Source organism: Oncorhynchus mykiss, chromosome 13 (assembly GCF_057628025.1).
Source record: "Oncorhynchus mykiss isolate SJ-2025 chromosome 13, ASM5762802v1, whole genome shotgun sequence".
In the NCBI taxonomy this organism is placed as follows: domain Eukaryota; kingdom Metazoa; phylum Chordata; class Actinopteri; order Salmoniformes; family Salmonidae; genus Oncorhynchus; species Oncorhynchus mykiss.
Genome location: NC_143034.1, coordinates 24,105,001 through 24,118,271, shown reverse-complemented (window position 1 = coordinate 24,118,271; position 13,271 = coordinate 24,105,001). Strand labels below are relative to the sequence as shown.

The 13,271-nt window shown below is 43.1% G+C and overlaps 2 protein-coding genes across 4 annotated transcripts in view; both read left to right on the top strand.

Moving 5' to 3' along the window:
- Positions 1-1,024: 1,024 nt before the first annotated feature.
- Positions 1,025-8,532, top strand: as3mt (arsenite methyltransferase). Its single transcript, XM_036940416.2, has 11 exons — positions 1,025-1,281; positions 1,598-1,649; positions 2,414-2,541; positions 2,798-2,948; positions 4,754-4,890; positions 5,000-5,069; positions 5,368-5,449; positions 5,585-5,716; positions 5,884-6,023; positions 6,253-6,375; positions 8,256-8,532. The coding sequence occupies exons 1-11, from the start codon at positions 1,256-1,258 to the stop codon at positions 8,358-8,360; spliced, it is 1,146 nt and encodes a 381-aa protein (XP_036796311.1). The 5' UTR covers positions 1,025-1,255; the 3' UTR covers positions 8,361-8,532.
- Positions 8,533-12,683: 4,151 nt separating this feature from the next.
- Positions 12,684-13,271, top strand: part of cnnm2b (cyclin and CBS domain divalent metal cation transport mediator 2b) — a 60,812-nt gene continuing 60,224 nt past the window's right edge. For all 3 annotated transcript variants that reach the window (XR_016485766.1, XM_036940414.2, XM_036940413.2), the window contains exon 1: positions 12,684-13,271. This exon is cut by the window's right edge and continues 1,097 nt beyond it. Coding sequence is in view for 2 of the 3 variants with exons in the window: in XM_036940414.2 (XP_036796309.2) it covers positions 12,877-13,271 (395 nt within the window). In the remaining variant the exon portion in view is untranslated.

The window sequence follows — 13,271 nt, the reverse complement described above, 5'->3', positions numbered from 1 at the left end:
GATTTTATGTCATCAACCCGGGATATGGCGTATCTTGTTGGCCCTGGGATCATCCTGATAACATTTTCAGCTGACAGCCGACCTCTCCTCTCAGGTGGGGACAAATTCCCATTATTTGACCGGAATGTAACAACAACCTCAGCATGGCCCTCTTCCTCATCACTGGATTGTATAAACAACCTCAGCAGGGCCCTCTTCCTCATCAGTGAATTGTATAAACAACCTCAGCAGGGCCCTCTTCCTCATCACTGGATTGTATAAACAACCTCAGCAGGGTCCTCTTCCTCATCACTGGAATGTAACAACAACCTCAGCAGGGCCCTCTTCCTCATCACTGGAATGTAACAACAACCTCAGTAGGGCCCTCTTCCTCATCACTGGATGGTTCCACATCGGTTGTCTCTTGGTCTGGATCATATTCTGTGTTGTCTTCAACTTCTGACACTTCCTCCTCTAATGCATCTTCACTGTCAGTTTCCTTGCCTCTCTCCTCCTCACCAGTGTCATGATCAAAGATATGATCAAGAGCCTCACATACAGTACATCGTTTGGTCATTGTGCTGCGACAGAATGAATTGCGACCAAGGCCTCAAAAAAGCTTTATATGCCAGAGCTGAGAGAAAAGTTCTATATATTATTGAAACAATGTAGCGATTGTTTGTGAGAATGTCAACATGTGTAGCATGGGGGAAAGATTCCATTGGGGAAAGGTTCCTGTGGGGGTTGCCAAGGAAGCCAAGAAGGGGAGTGAGGTGTGTGCATGTGCATGCTCAAACACACATACATGTGGGGGTCTGGGAGAGGAAGTGTGTCCCTCTGATGAATGGGCATGTGCCTGAACTCAATTTTATACACTAATTGTAGTCTCACCCATTTATTTCTAATGACTGGTCATTTTTGACCGGGAACACCAAAAAGCTAAATAAAACACCCAAAATGTAATGAAAATCATCTAAATGTATTTTGTGTGTTCAAATGCCCCGTGTGGACAAAGTCATGGAATCTTATGACAATTGGATTACATGAACTACATTTTTTCAGAGCGAGAGAGAGAACTTGTAAATCTGTCCAATTCGACCAGAACACAACAGGAGTGTTATACCAGTTTTAATATTGTATTTTTAAAGATACTTTTAATTTGAAGGATAGGGGGCGGTACAGAGAACCAGGAAGTTAACAATTTGTTATAACAGATCATGTCAAATTCCCATGTTTATTTATTAGACTTGTAATAATTAGGGTCATTAGGACAACAATGGCTGAATGCAAGAAAGAACACGGGTAAGCTTCCACGAGTGTCAGTTTTTCAAGTTGTTGGCCATTCCCCACGCAGGTTTATTTCTTATTAGAATTGTCACACAATCCAGCCAGCATATGCTACAATTTTTCAGATTGTGCAAAGTGAAAGAATAAACTGTTTCCCACGACTCGTTACAATCGCGACATCGTTACAATGGTCTATCGTGACAATACACTTGCAGGTTACTGTAGCAAGGTCTTGTTTGACATGTTTGTCTTGACCATGTTTTTTTCTGTTGTGAAAATGTCTGTCCGTTAATTTAACTGTAGCTAAATGGCATGTCTTACATTTCTATAGGGAATGTGGGAACGGCTGTTTCGTGGATTCAGTGATTCATGTGGATGTCAAGGTATGACAAAGTGAAAGTATAATTTTGTTAGTACATTTTACAGATATTTGTAGCCCATTGCTGACAAGTAAAGTAGGTTTATACACTGAGTGTACAACACATTAGGCTCACCTGCTCTTTCCATGACAGACTGACCAAGTGAATCCAGGTGAAAGCTATGATCCCTCATTGATGTCACTTGTTAAATCCACTTCAATCAGTGTAGATGTCGGGAAGGAGACAAGTTAGAGAAGGATTTTTAAGCCTTGATACAATTGAGACATGGATTGTGTGCCATTCAGAGGGTGTTTGTTTGAACGGGGTATGGTAGTAGGGTGCCAGGCGCACTGGTTTGAGTGTCAAAAACTGCAACGCTGCTGGGGTTTTCCACGCTCAACACTTTACTGTGTGTACCATTTAATGGTCCACCACCCAAAGGACATCCAGCCAACTTGACACAACTGTGGGAAGAATTGGAGTCAACATGGGCCAGCATCCCTGTGGAACACTTTCAACACCTTGTAGAGCCATGCTCTGACGAACTGAGGCTGTTCTGGGGGCGAAAGGGGGTGCAACTCAATATTAGGAAGGTGTTCTTAATGTGTTGTACATTCATCACAGTATGTCCAGGCAGTATGCCTATGGCTACTGGTAGCCTAGTTGAAATAATGAAGTTGAACATTAACCTGAAATTGATCATCATGGAATGAGATGCAGCCAAGTAACAATGTGTACGACTTTCATCATAAATCTCGATACAGTCGGTATTTTTAACCTTCCCTCAGGACTACTATGGGAAGACCCTGAAGACAAAGTCTGACCTGAAGAGTAATGCCTGCTTAGCCCCGGCTCAGCCCATCCCAGCCTTCGTCCTCAAGGCTCTGAAGAAGATCCACCCTGAAGTCACATCCAAGTGGGTTCACTATTGTAACATTGTACTTACAATGTAATCCCATTTTGATAACATCAGTGGTATCATAAGTCATTTTCACACATAATTGCATGTCTGTTTGTCTTTCCGTCTCTGTCGGTCTGTGTCTGCCTGCTTACCTGTAGATTATTAAGGATACGATTGTTGTGAATAAGACTGTTGAATCATCCATGAATAACTGTTATACTTGATTCAATATACTCACCCTGTAGCCCTTGACCTGCTGCTGTTCTGTCAGGTACTATGGGTGTGGTCTGGTGGTCCCAGAGTGTCTGGAGGGCTGCAAGCTGCTGGACCTGGGCAGTGGCAGTGGGAGAGACTGCTACATGCTCAGCCAACTGGTCGGGGAGAAGGGCCACGTCACAGGCATCGACATGACTGAGGACCAGGTACACCACAGTGTGGTGTGGTGGTGACACCATGTTTTTAATCTTGTAAGGGGCCATTGCTGAACACAACACTTTGTGGTGCTTGTTTACAGTGCCTTGCAAAAGTTTTCATCGCCTTTGGCGTTTTTCCTATTTTGTTGCATATCATTTAAATAGATTTTTATTTGGATTCATGTAATGAACATACACAAAATAGTCCAAATAGGTGAAGGGACATTTTTTAAATAACTTGTTCCAAAAAAATCTAAAAATTAAAAAAAAAAGGAGAAGTGGTGCATGTATACGTATTCACCAACTTTTCTATGAAACCTCTAAATAAGATCTGGTGCAACCAATTACCTTCAGAAGTCACATAATTAGGTAAATCAATTCCACCTGTGTTCAATCTAAGTGTCACATGATCTGTCACATGATCTCAGTATTTATATACACCTGTTCTAAAAGTCCCCAGGGTCGACCACACCACTAAGCAAGGTGCACCACCAAGCAAGCGGCACCATGAAGACCAAGGAGCTCTCCAAACAGCTCAGGGACAAAGTTGTAGAGAAGTACAGATCAGGGTTAGATTATTAAAAAATATCAGAAACTTTGAACATTCCACAGAGCACCATTAAATCCATTATTAAAAAATGGAAAGAATATGGCACCACAACAAACCTGCCAAAAGAGGGCCGCCCACCAAAACTCACAGACCAGGCAAAGAGGGCATTGATCAGAGAGGCAACAAAGAGACCAAAAATAACCCTGAAGGAGCTGCAAAGCTCCACAGCAGAGATGGGAGTATCTGTCCATAGGACCACTTTAAGCAACACACTCCACCTAGCTGGGCTTTAAGGAAGAGTGGCCAGAGAAAAGCCATTGCTTAAAGAAAAAAATAAGCAAACACGTTTGGTATTCGCCAAAAGGCATTTGGGAGACTCCCCAAATATATAGAAGAAGGTACTTTGGTCAGATGAGACTAAAATTGAGCTTTTTGGCCATCAAGGAAAACGCTACGTCTGGTGCAAACCCAACACCTCTCATCACCCCGAGAATATCGGGGTGATCGGGGTTTTTCATCGGCAGGGACTGGGAAACTAGTCAGAATTGAAGGAATGATTGATGGCGCTAAATACAGGGAAATTCTTGAGGGAAACCTGTTTCAGTCTTCCAGAGATTTGAGACTGGGACGGAGGTTCACCTTTCAGCAGGACAATGATCCTAAGCATACTGCTAAAGCAACACTCGACTGGTTTAAGGGAAAACATTTAAATGTCTTGGAATGGCCTAGTCAAAGACCAGACCTTAATCCAATTGAGAATCTGTGGTTTGACTTAAAGATTGCTGTACACCAGCAGGAACCCATTCAACTTGAAGGAGCTGGAGCAGTTTTGCCTTGAAGAATGGGCAAAAATCCCAGTGGCTAGATGTGCCAAGCTAATAGAGACATACCCCAAAAGACGTGCAGCTGTAATTACTGCAAAATATGGCTTTAAAATGAATTGACTGAGGGGGGGGGGGTGAATAGTTATGCACGCTCAAGTTATCTGGGTTTTTTTTTGTCTTATTTCTTGTTTGTTTCACAAAAAAATATGTTGCATCTTCAAAGTGGTAGGCATGTTGTGTAAATCAAATGATACAAACCCCCCCCAAAATACATTTTAATTCCAGGTTGTAAGGCAACAAAATAGGAAAAATGCCAAGCGGGGTGAATACTTTGGCAAGCCACTGTATGTATGTGCAAGCCAAATTCCCCCTTTTTTCTGTTCTTGTTTTGGAGTGTTGTTTCGGTCCTGGGAACACATACGTTTTTCTTTCTTTTATAGCTTGAGGTTGCCAGAAAGTACGTGGACCACCACACGCAGGAGTTTGGATACGAGAAGCCCAACGTGGACTTTGTTCGGGGCTACATCGAGGCTCTAAAGGAGGCTGGACTCGAGGAGAACTCCTTCGATATCATCATGTAAGAGGCCATTGTTGGCTGTTTGTTTACCCTTGAAAGGTTACAGTAATATCATAGTGATTAGTGTACGGTGAGGGTTCATTATTTGCCCCTTTTTGTTGTTCGACAGATCCAACTGTGTGGTGAATTTGTCCCCAGACAAGAGAAAAGTATTGAGTGATGCTTACCGCGTGCTGAAGGTACACTGTGCTATACTCTATCATGTAGAAATCAGCTAATTACAACCAACAAAACTTCAATGAACCCTTTCAAGCTTGTAAGGAAGGTTCATGTCATGTTCCAGTCATTAGACGTAAAATGCTGTTACTGTACTTAACCGTGTCGGTGAAAAGTCAATAAGAAAGAGAATCCTTGCTTGGTGACATTGAAAGGCGGAAGACACATTTCAGTTGACTGCATCGTTGTACAACTGACTAGGTATCCTTCTTTCACATCTTCTAAGCCTAAAGATGTGTTGCTACTTTCTCTGGTTGTCAGGATGGAGGAGAGCTGTACTTCAGTGATGTCTATAGTAGCCGTAAGCTCTCCGATGAGATCAAGAATCACAAAGTCCTGTGGGGTGTGTATGTCTACCAACCAGCTTCTGTATTACATTTTTACACTGCTTTAGACTGGTTCTACCTGCTATTTATATGTGTAGTACCGGCAACCGTTAATAACCTCGGTGAACTGTAGATGTTAATGCTGTCGTTAGGGGAGTGTTTAGGCGGAGCGCTTTGGTGGGAGGACCTAGTGCGATTGGCTCAGGAGGTGGGATTCAGCCCCCCGCGATTGGTCACGGCCAATGTCATCACCGTGGACAACATGGAACTGGAGGCCATCCTAGGTGAGACGTGTTTGACTCGTCTTCAACATGAGACGGTGACACTTTTTCCCCATCAGCTCTTTAACCATATAAGTTACCATATAGAGGTTACGTTGTTATAACATTGATACATGGGACATTTTGAAGATTGACTGTTCAAAACATTGATATTTCCTCTGGAACTACAGGCGACTACCAGTTTGTCTCTGCCACCTACCGTCTCTTCAAGGTCCCCAAAATCTCTAACAAAGCCTCTCTGGTCATATACAATGGCAACATCACTGGTTTTGGGGAGAGTCTGGAGTTTGACGCTCAGTACACATTCAAGGTTTGTACAAGATACTGTTTTGTGTATTTTCTGCCAAATGGAGTTTGGCTTTGCTCCTCTCCAATGTGAGTATGTTTGTGTTGAATGGGGAAGTTGAAAGCAGAACAGAAAACACATTTCCGACGTAACAGTTTGGCAAATAAAGTTATATTGGATCATTTTGGTCCTAGATCTGTGCCCGGTGTGTTTTACACTGAGTAATATTTGTGTTTGTGTGTGTCTCCGCCAGGTGGATGAGGTAGTGGAGGTGGATGGAGAGGTGGCCAGCATCCTCAGCCACTCCAGGTTTGCTGAGGAGTTCACTTTCCAACCGCCCGGGGGACCTGCTGGATGTGGTGTAAAGAAACCCAAGGTTTGTGCCAATACCAGGACAATGGCACCTAATGTGTCATAATACTCTTTGAGTTTTAGATGTGGTTGCAGGGTGTGTGTATAAATCTCATGATTGTGTGTGTGTGTGTGTGTGTGTGTGTGTATAAAGTTCATGACACATCCACTGACACCTTCCCACTGTGAATTCCAAATTGACCCCTAGCCCCTACCCACGCACCAAGGTCAAGCAGATGTGCTGCAGTCACAACTAGGCTGTGTTAAAGTCCTGCTGGGAACCTTTAACCAGGAAGGAATGCATGTCCTCCCGTCAGCCAATGGAATGTCTCAATGTCTTCTTATCATGGTCCCTCATGGTCACTGAAACCACACACACATTAGCACAAGCACAAAACACACACACACACACACACACACACACACTGAGGACTATATTTGGTTTGATTATGTTTCCTACAGTTTGAGTCTTTTCATACTCCCTACACATTCTTCAGGCTGTGGGTGTTCAGTTTAGCCTTGATCCTAAGGAGGCTGAGGCTGGTTGAGGTCTCATCCAGGTTCTATTCTCGTGACAAGTTTTACAATGCTTCATACACAGTATTATAACCGCATCATAATGCATTACACCTGTTGTCTCTCAGTAAAGGGTAACCAGTAGCTTTGGGACACTTCATCGGTAGTCTGTGTGTTGGTTGAACTCCCTGAGTTGTGCATCGTTCTGGTGGTTGGCGAAGGAAAATAACCATCCCACATTGTAGCCGGCTTCACCTACAACAACAAAAGTTTCCTGTCAACAACAGCATATCTATAATCTCCAGGAACTCTACTTACCAGACATAAAGTGAAATGTGTCCCTCGCTATCAAATAAACATCTGAATCCAACTTTTGTCCAAACCGCATCATATTCCTGCTGTGTGAACAGTGGTAGATTTCGTGGGAGGAAGTCTTGTGTGAAGGGAGGGGTTAAACTTGGAAGGAATAGGGTGCGGTTCGGGTAAAAGTTGTATTCTGATGTTTATTTGATAGCGAGGGACACATTTCACGTTATGTCTGGTAAGTAGAGTTCCTGGAGATTATACATATGCTTTTGTTGACAGGAAGTTTTTTGGGGTGTAGCTGACTATATTGTGGAATGGTTACTTTCCGTCGCCAACCTCCCAGAACGAGGCACAACACAGGGAGTCCAACCAGTACACAGACTACTGCTGTTGTGTCCCGAAGCTACTGGTAACCTTTTACTGAGAGACAATGGGTGTTGTGTCCCAAAGCTAGTTACCAGGTACTTTATTTAGTTCGCTCCTAACTGTAGTTTAGATTATTATCTCTACCTTTTAGACTCTCTGTTGCAAGTGAACTCAAAGGGCAAACAGACCTGGGTCCGTATCCACAAAGCATCTCAGTGTAGTAGTGCTGATCTAGGATCTGTCCATATAATCTTATCTTATAATGACCTAAAAGGCAAAAACTGATCCTAGATCAGCATTACTACACTGGTCATGATCTCATGCCGTAATAAACTGTATGGAAGGTACAAGCTATAGCTTCAGGCAAACGGTGAAAAGGTCAACTAATGGCAGGTAACAAAACGTATTGCATAGTCACAAATACCCATCCAGGGTCGCCGACAGCTGTTTCATAAAATGACAACGTGGCGTTTGATATGTAATGTAATGTAATAAATGTGATTCATATTATTTAAATGGCATTTCTCTGTAATTCACTTCAAATACATTGTTGAATTGACTGGAGGTTCTATGGAATGGACCCTAACCTTGTAAGATAGGGGAGTTTATTATCATATAAGGTTATTACATAATGCACTACCATGACGTTGTGTAAATATGGCACGTGGTGTTTCTCAGTGATTTCCCAGGGAAACCCTGTGCTGTGTGTCATTGCAGGTGGGCACGGTGAATCCCTTTGAACTGGTGCTGCAGCTGGGGAGTGCAACTGTCTCTTCTGCCACAGGGGGGTGCTGTGGCGCAGAGTCATCCTGTTGCAAGTGATGGCGTACCCAAGATACGAGAGAGACAGAGAATGATTATACTCTGTATGAATGAACAATAATTGTAATTCATGTCAAACTATGGATCTTTGTCAAGCCTTAAGTTAGGCTCATGTATTAATTGAATAACTGTGTGGATATATTGTCATAATACACACATTTCCTGCAGTGAAGAAGTGGTCAGTGTCTCTCTTTAATGAAGTAGGCCTTAGATTTCAAGATGGGTGTGTGGGAGAGAAATGCACAAAATATATCCACCTCAGTGGAGGCTGGTGTGAGGAGCTATTGGAGGATGTGCTCATTCTAATGGCAGCAATGGAATGAATGGAACGGCATCAAACATCTCAAATATGGAAACCCCGCTCGACTCCGTTCCATTAATACCATTCCAGCCATTACAATGAGCCCGTTCTCCTATATCTCCTTCCACCAGCCTCCACTGATCCACAGGGGAACGCACTCAGGATACAAGTTATATTATTAGTATTTTCATTCCATAAACACCCAAAGTTTGGACTAGGTATTTTTCCAAGGGTGTGCTTTGTGAGGAAACTCCTGCAGTCTGTATTCATACAAGTTCAAGTGAACAACGGGTGGCAACAATTAGTCATTTCACTTAGACAATTGGTTAGCAATCAAGTCACAGTTGACAATCTATTTCTATATACAATGTTTACAAAGGTATACATATTAGACAACACATTTAGACAGAATCATAGGTCAACATGAGTGTACAAAACATTAAGAAAAGCTTCCTAATATTGAGTTGCACCCCCCCCTCTCAGAACAGCCTCCATTCATCTCGGCATGGACTCCACAAGGTGTTGAAAGCGATCTACAGGGATGCTGGTCCATGTTGACTCCAATGCTTGCCACCATTGTGTCAAGTTTCTACTTGTGTGTGTATGTACTGACATGTATGTGTCACTGATAGACTCACACACACACTACATGTTCATGTTTTTAGATGTATGTAAATGGTCTTTTTCATTGTCTGTCAGACCCCAGTAAGACTCGCTGTCTCCATTGGCGTTGGCTAATTGGGATCCTTTTTAATCAACATCAAATCAAGTTGGCCTGATGTCCTTTGGGCGGTGGATCATTATTGATACACACAGGAAACTTTTGAGTGTGAAAAACCAGCATAATTGCAGTTCTTGACACAAATCGGTGTGCCTGGCACCTACTACCATACACCGTTCAAAGGCGTCTTGTCTTGCCCATTCACCCTTTGAATGGCACACATACACAATCCATGTCTCAGGGCTTAAAAATAATTATCTAACTTGTCTCCTCTCCTTCATCTACACTGATTGATGTGGATTTAACAAGTGACATCAATAAGGGATCATAGCTTTCATCTGGATTCTATGTCAAGGATGGGAACCTTTGACTCATCATGAGGGGCTGCAGGGCTAGTGGGTCTGTGTCACAGGTTGGTGGCACTTTAATTTGGGAGGACGGGCTCGTGGTAATGACTGGAACAGAATCAGTGGAATGGTATCAAACACATGGTTTCCAGGTGTTTGATGCTATTCCATTTGCTCAGCAGCCTCCACTGGTCTGCATACCCACATACATAACCCCCTCCCCACCTTGCAGGCAAAATATTTTAGCAGTCACCGTCATGATAGCTGAAGAGGGGAAAAAATGGTTTAAGTTAGTTTCCTGCAATTCTGCACGTTTTGCCATTGGCCGTAGAGAGAATGTTGCCGTTTAACAGCGAATTTCCTGCTATTCTACACATTTTGTCACAGTGTGGAGGCAAATGTTTAACTCATGATCAATGTGCCCCACGCCCGTCGGTAATTCGACCATGCTTACAACACGTTTGGATAGCTGGCCACTAGACTCATTTAACAATCAAACAAACGTAGCTGACATGGGGTAACTGAGTGACTGCTGATGCATAACCAAATTGCATCTTGTGTATACTATTATTCTAACTCTCAACCGTATGTTGAGACCCCGACTGAGTTATAAAGAAATATTCCGCCGGCCTACAAAAGAGCCGCATGCAGCCAGATGCCCATCCCTGGTCTATTTCATTGGAAGAGCAGGTGTTCATAATATTTTGGGAACGATTTTATCAAATAAAATAACATCGTATTGGTCGCATACAAATATTTCGCAGATGTTATTGCTGGTGTAGCGAAATGCTCCCATGTGACTTGTGCAAAGGTGAAACAATATTGATACAAATAAATCCCAACAAAACATGGCTGTGATACAGTAGGCTAAATGATTTATATCAGAAAGAGATCCTCATTACGTCCCTAGGGGAGACCGTGTCCAGGTAGTGGATCAAGACGCATTATCGTTTTACTAGTTTATCATCCCTAAAGGGCATGTGAGCCTTCTCTATCGCGATGAACTTGATCGAGTGTTGCAATGTCCTGATGGAATTATGTGCTTGGCGACATGCTGATTGTTTCTACGAATGGATTTGCCTTGTGTTTCGGTGATGCGGACCTTACGTTGTCGTTTAGCGCGTAGGCCTACGCTGCCCATTAGCCAGTTCTAGAGAATTTGTAGGAACTGCTCATCCATATCTGTATGTGAGACTAACACTGCGTCTTTGACCTCCCGCTTCCAGGAACAGGGATACAAGGACATCTGGATTAAAAAACGGGGAAAAGACACTGAGAGAGATCAATTGCTGAGGCATGCATAAAATTGAGATTTTTTTTGTGTGTGTTTTCACTTCTACCTTTACACCGCTCTTGAGCAAATATGAACATTTTAAGTAAACATTGGCACATATTGACGTCTGATTCCAAATTAAAATGTGTAGGCTATTCAAAGACCCTCCCCTGTTCGCCTATAGGAGAGCACGCAATCTCAGAGATGCACTGTTCCAATCAGATGTGGGTGCGCATCCACTACATCCACTGTCATAACACCTATAGACTAGTTAGCTGACGACGCCTAGAAAACTTTGCGCGCGCTTCAAAGGCGCAGAAGTCCATGTGTTGTTATGGTTCTGGATGGCCAGATAGCTAGCAAAAATGACAAGAGACTGCCCTGTGGTGAATTGTAAGTGTCTCGTTTCTGCTGGTTGTATCTTGTTCTTGATACCAGGTATTTTTGCTGTTGTTGGTTATTTGACTGTCACCTCAATGATGACATGGCTAAAATTCACTAGCTACCTAACCAACAACTGTAACAATGTATTTGAGAGACAACAAGTGTTCATGGTGCAACTGTATTTATGTTTTCCAATAAATATTGGCGACTAACTGTAGTTTACACGTTATCAACAATCTAAGCCAACCCTATCGGGTTTGTCCCATAGTTAAACAACCAGCCCCTGAAGAGCACGGAAATATTCCATCACCCGAAAACAGGAAGAAAAAAACATATATATCTGTAGTAGAACCATATGTGCTTCATCTGATGTTGTTTATTTGCTTTATTCCATGTTCTGATACGTCAGGCAGAATAGGCATATTATCCATGAGTTGACATGCGTGCCTTTGTCATCATCATCCCCGATTGGACAGATAATGACTCCACTACCTCAATGTGATGTTGTGATACTATCCTACCTAACCCTCCGTTTTTTAAACGATGCCCAATACCTACTTTGTGAAAGTAGCCCATTTGAAATGTGATTCATGCATAACACCGCATCATGCGTAGGCTAAATTGCCTATTAATGATGGGTGATTAATTAAGGAATGTGCACACTTTGTACGATATAAATAATTATTTTCACACCAGAACATTGTAGGCTACAGTATTCAAAATAAAATGTCTTATACATGCGTCTGGGCATTTTGCGTAATTATTTGTTTATTAGGCTAATATTACGCATGGCAATTACTGCACGTTTTGTCTATCCATATAATTTCCAATGCCTATCATGCATTTGTATTGGTTTGGTTGGTCAACCAACCCTCCCTACAATTAGGCTTTGCAGATCATCTTTAAATAGCATACAAGACATACCATACCCTAAGCTATAAAATGCATTGTGATTGCTTGTTTGGTCATCTTAAGGAACTAATCTAAAATGTCACATAGCCTAAAAGCATGCATTCCATTCAGCCCGCTGAAACAACTCTCTCCCTCTACCTCTCGCTCACCTCTGCAATAGAGAGAACATTGCATAATGACGCACCATTCACTCTTCCCAGATTAATCAAATATTATGGATCTATCCACCAATTCATTATTTATTGGTTGCCTCTGAAATCCATCTGAAAAAGTCACGAGGAAAGTGTCTTGGGCGAGGTGCGCTTGTTTTGGAATTTCATTCGTTGGAGCTGCGGCGAAAACTCCGCCCCCGTCCAACTGCCGCACTGGATTGGGTGCTACGGTCGTCTGTCTCCGGGACATCAGGGGAGGCACGAGTTCGCTCTAGGAGTAATCAGTTTCGGACTCGTAGTGGAACCAAGCGCTTGGGTCCCCGATGCTGCACAAATCACGGCGACCCCCGGTGGAGATGAAGGCGGACTCCGATTGGCTCTGATTTTTAAAAGCCCTTTTCATTCAGGAGGTTGCCCATTATCAACATGGCTGAGCCTTCGGCCCCAGTACCCTCTGCAAAAATGGCGTCACTTAGCCGGGTTCGAGCTCTGACGATGATTTTCTTAACTGTCAGCGGTTGTTTGGTCACCTCGACAAGTGGCAAGGAAGGCGGGGTAGAGTCGGACACGATTATCATCGGGCTCCGGTTGGAGGACACGGACGACATTTCCTTTATGGATAGGGGCTATCTACGGGTGAGTGAACGGTCTCGTGTCAAATTGAGGGTCTACGGGCAAAACATAAACAACGAGACCTGGTCCAAAATTGCATTTACGGAACACGAGCAGATCCGACCAGTCGGGGACATCGACAGCTTATCAGGGGACAACGGGAGCAAAGAGGATACATCCGCGCATCCCTGCGGTATCAGGACCTCGGA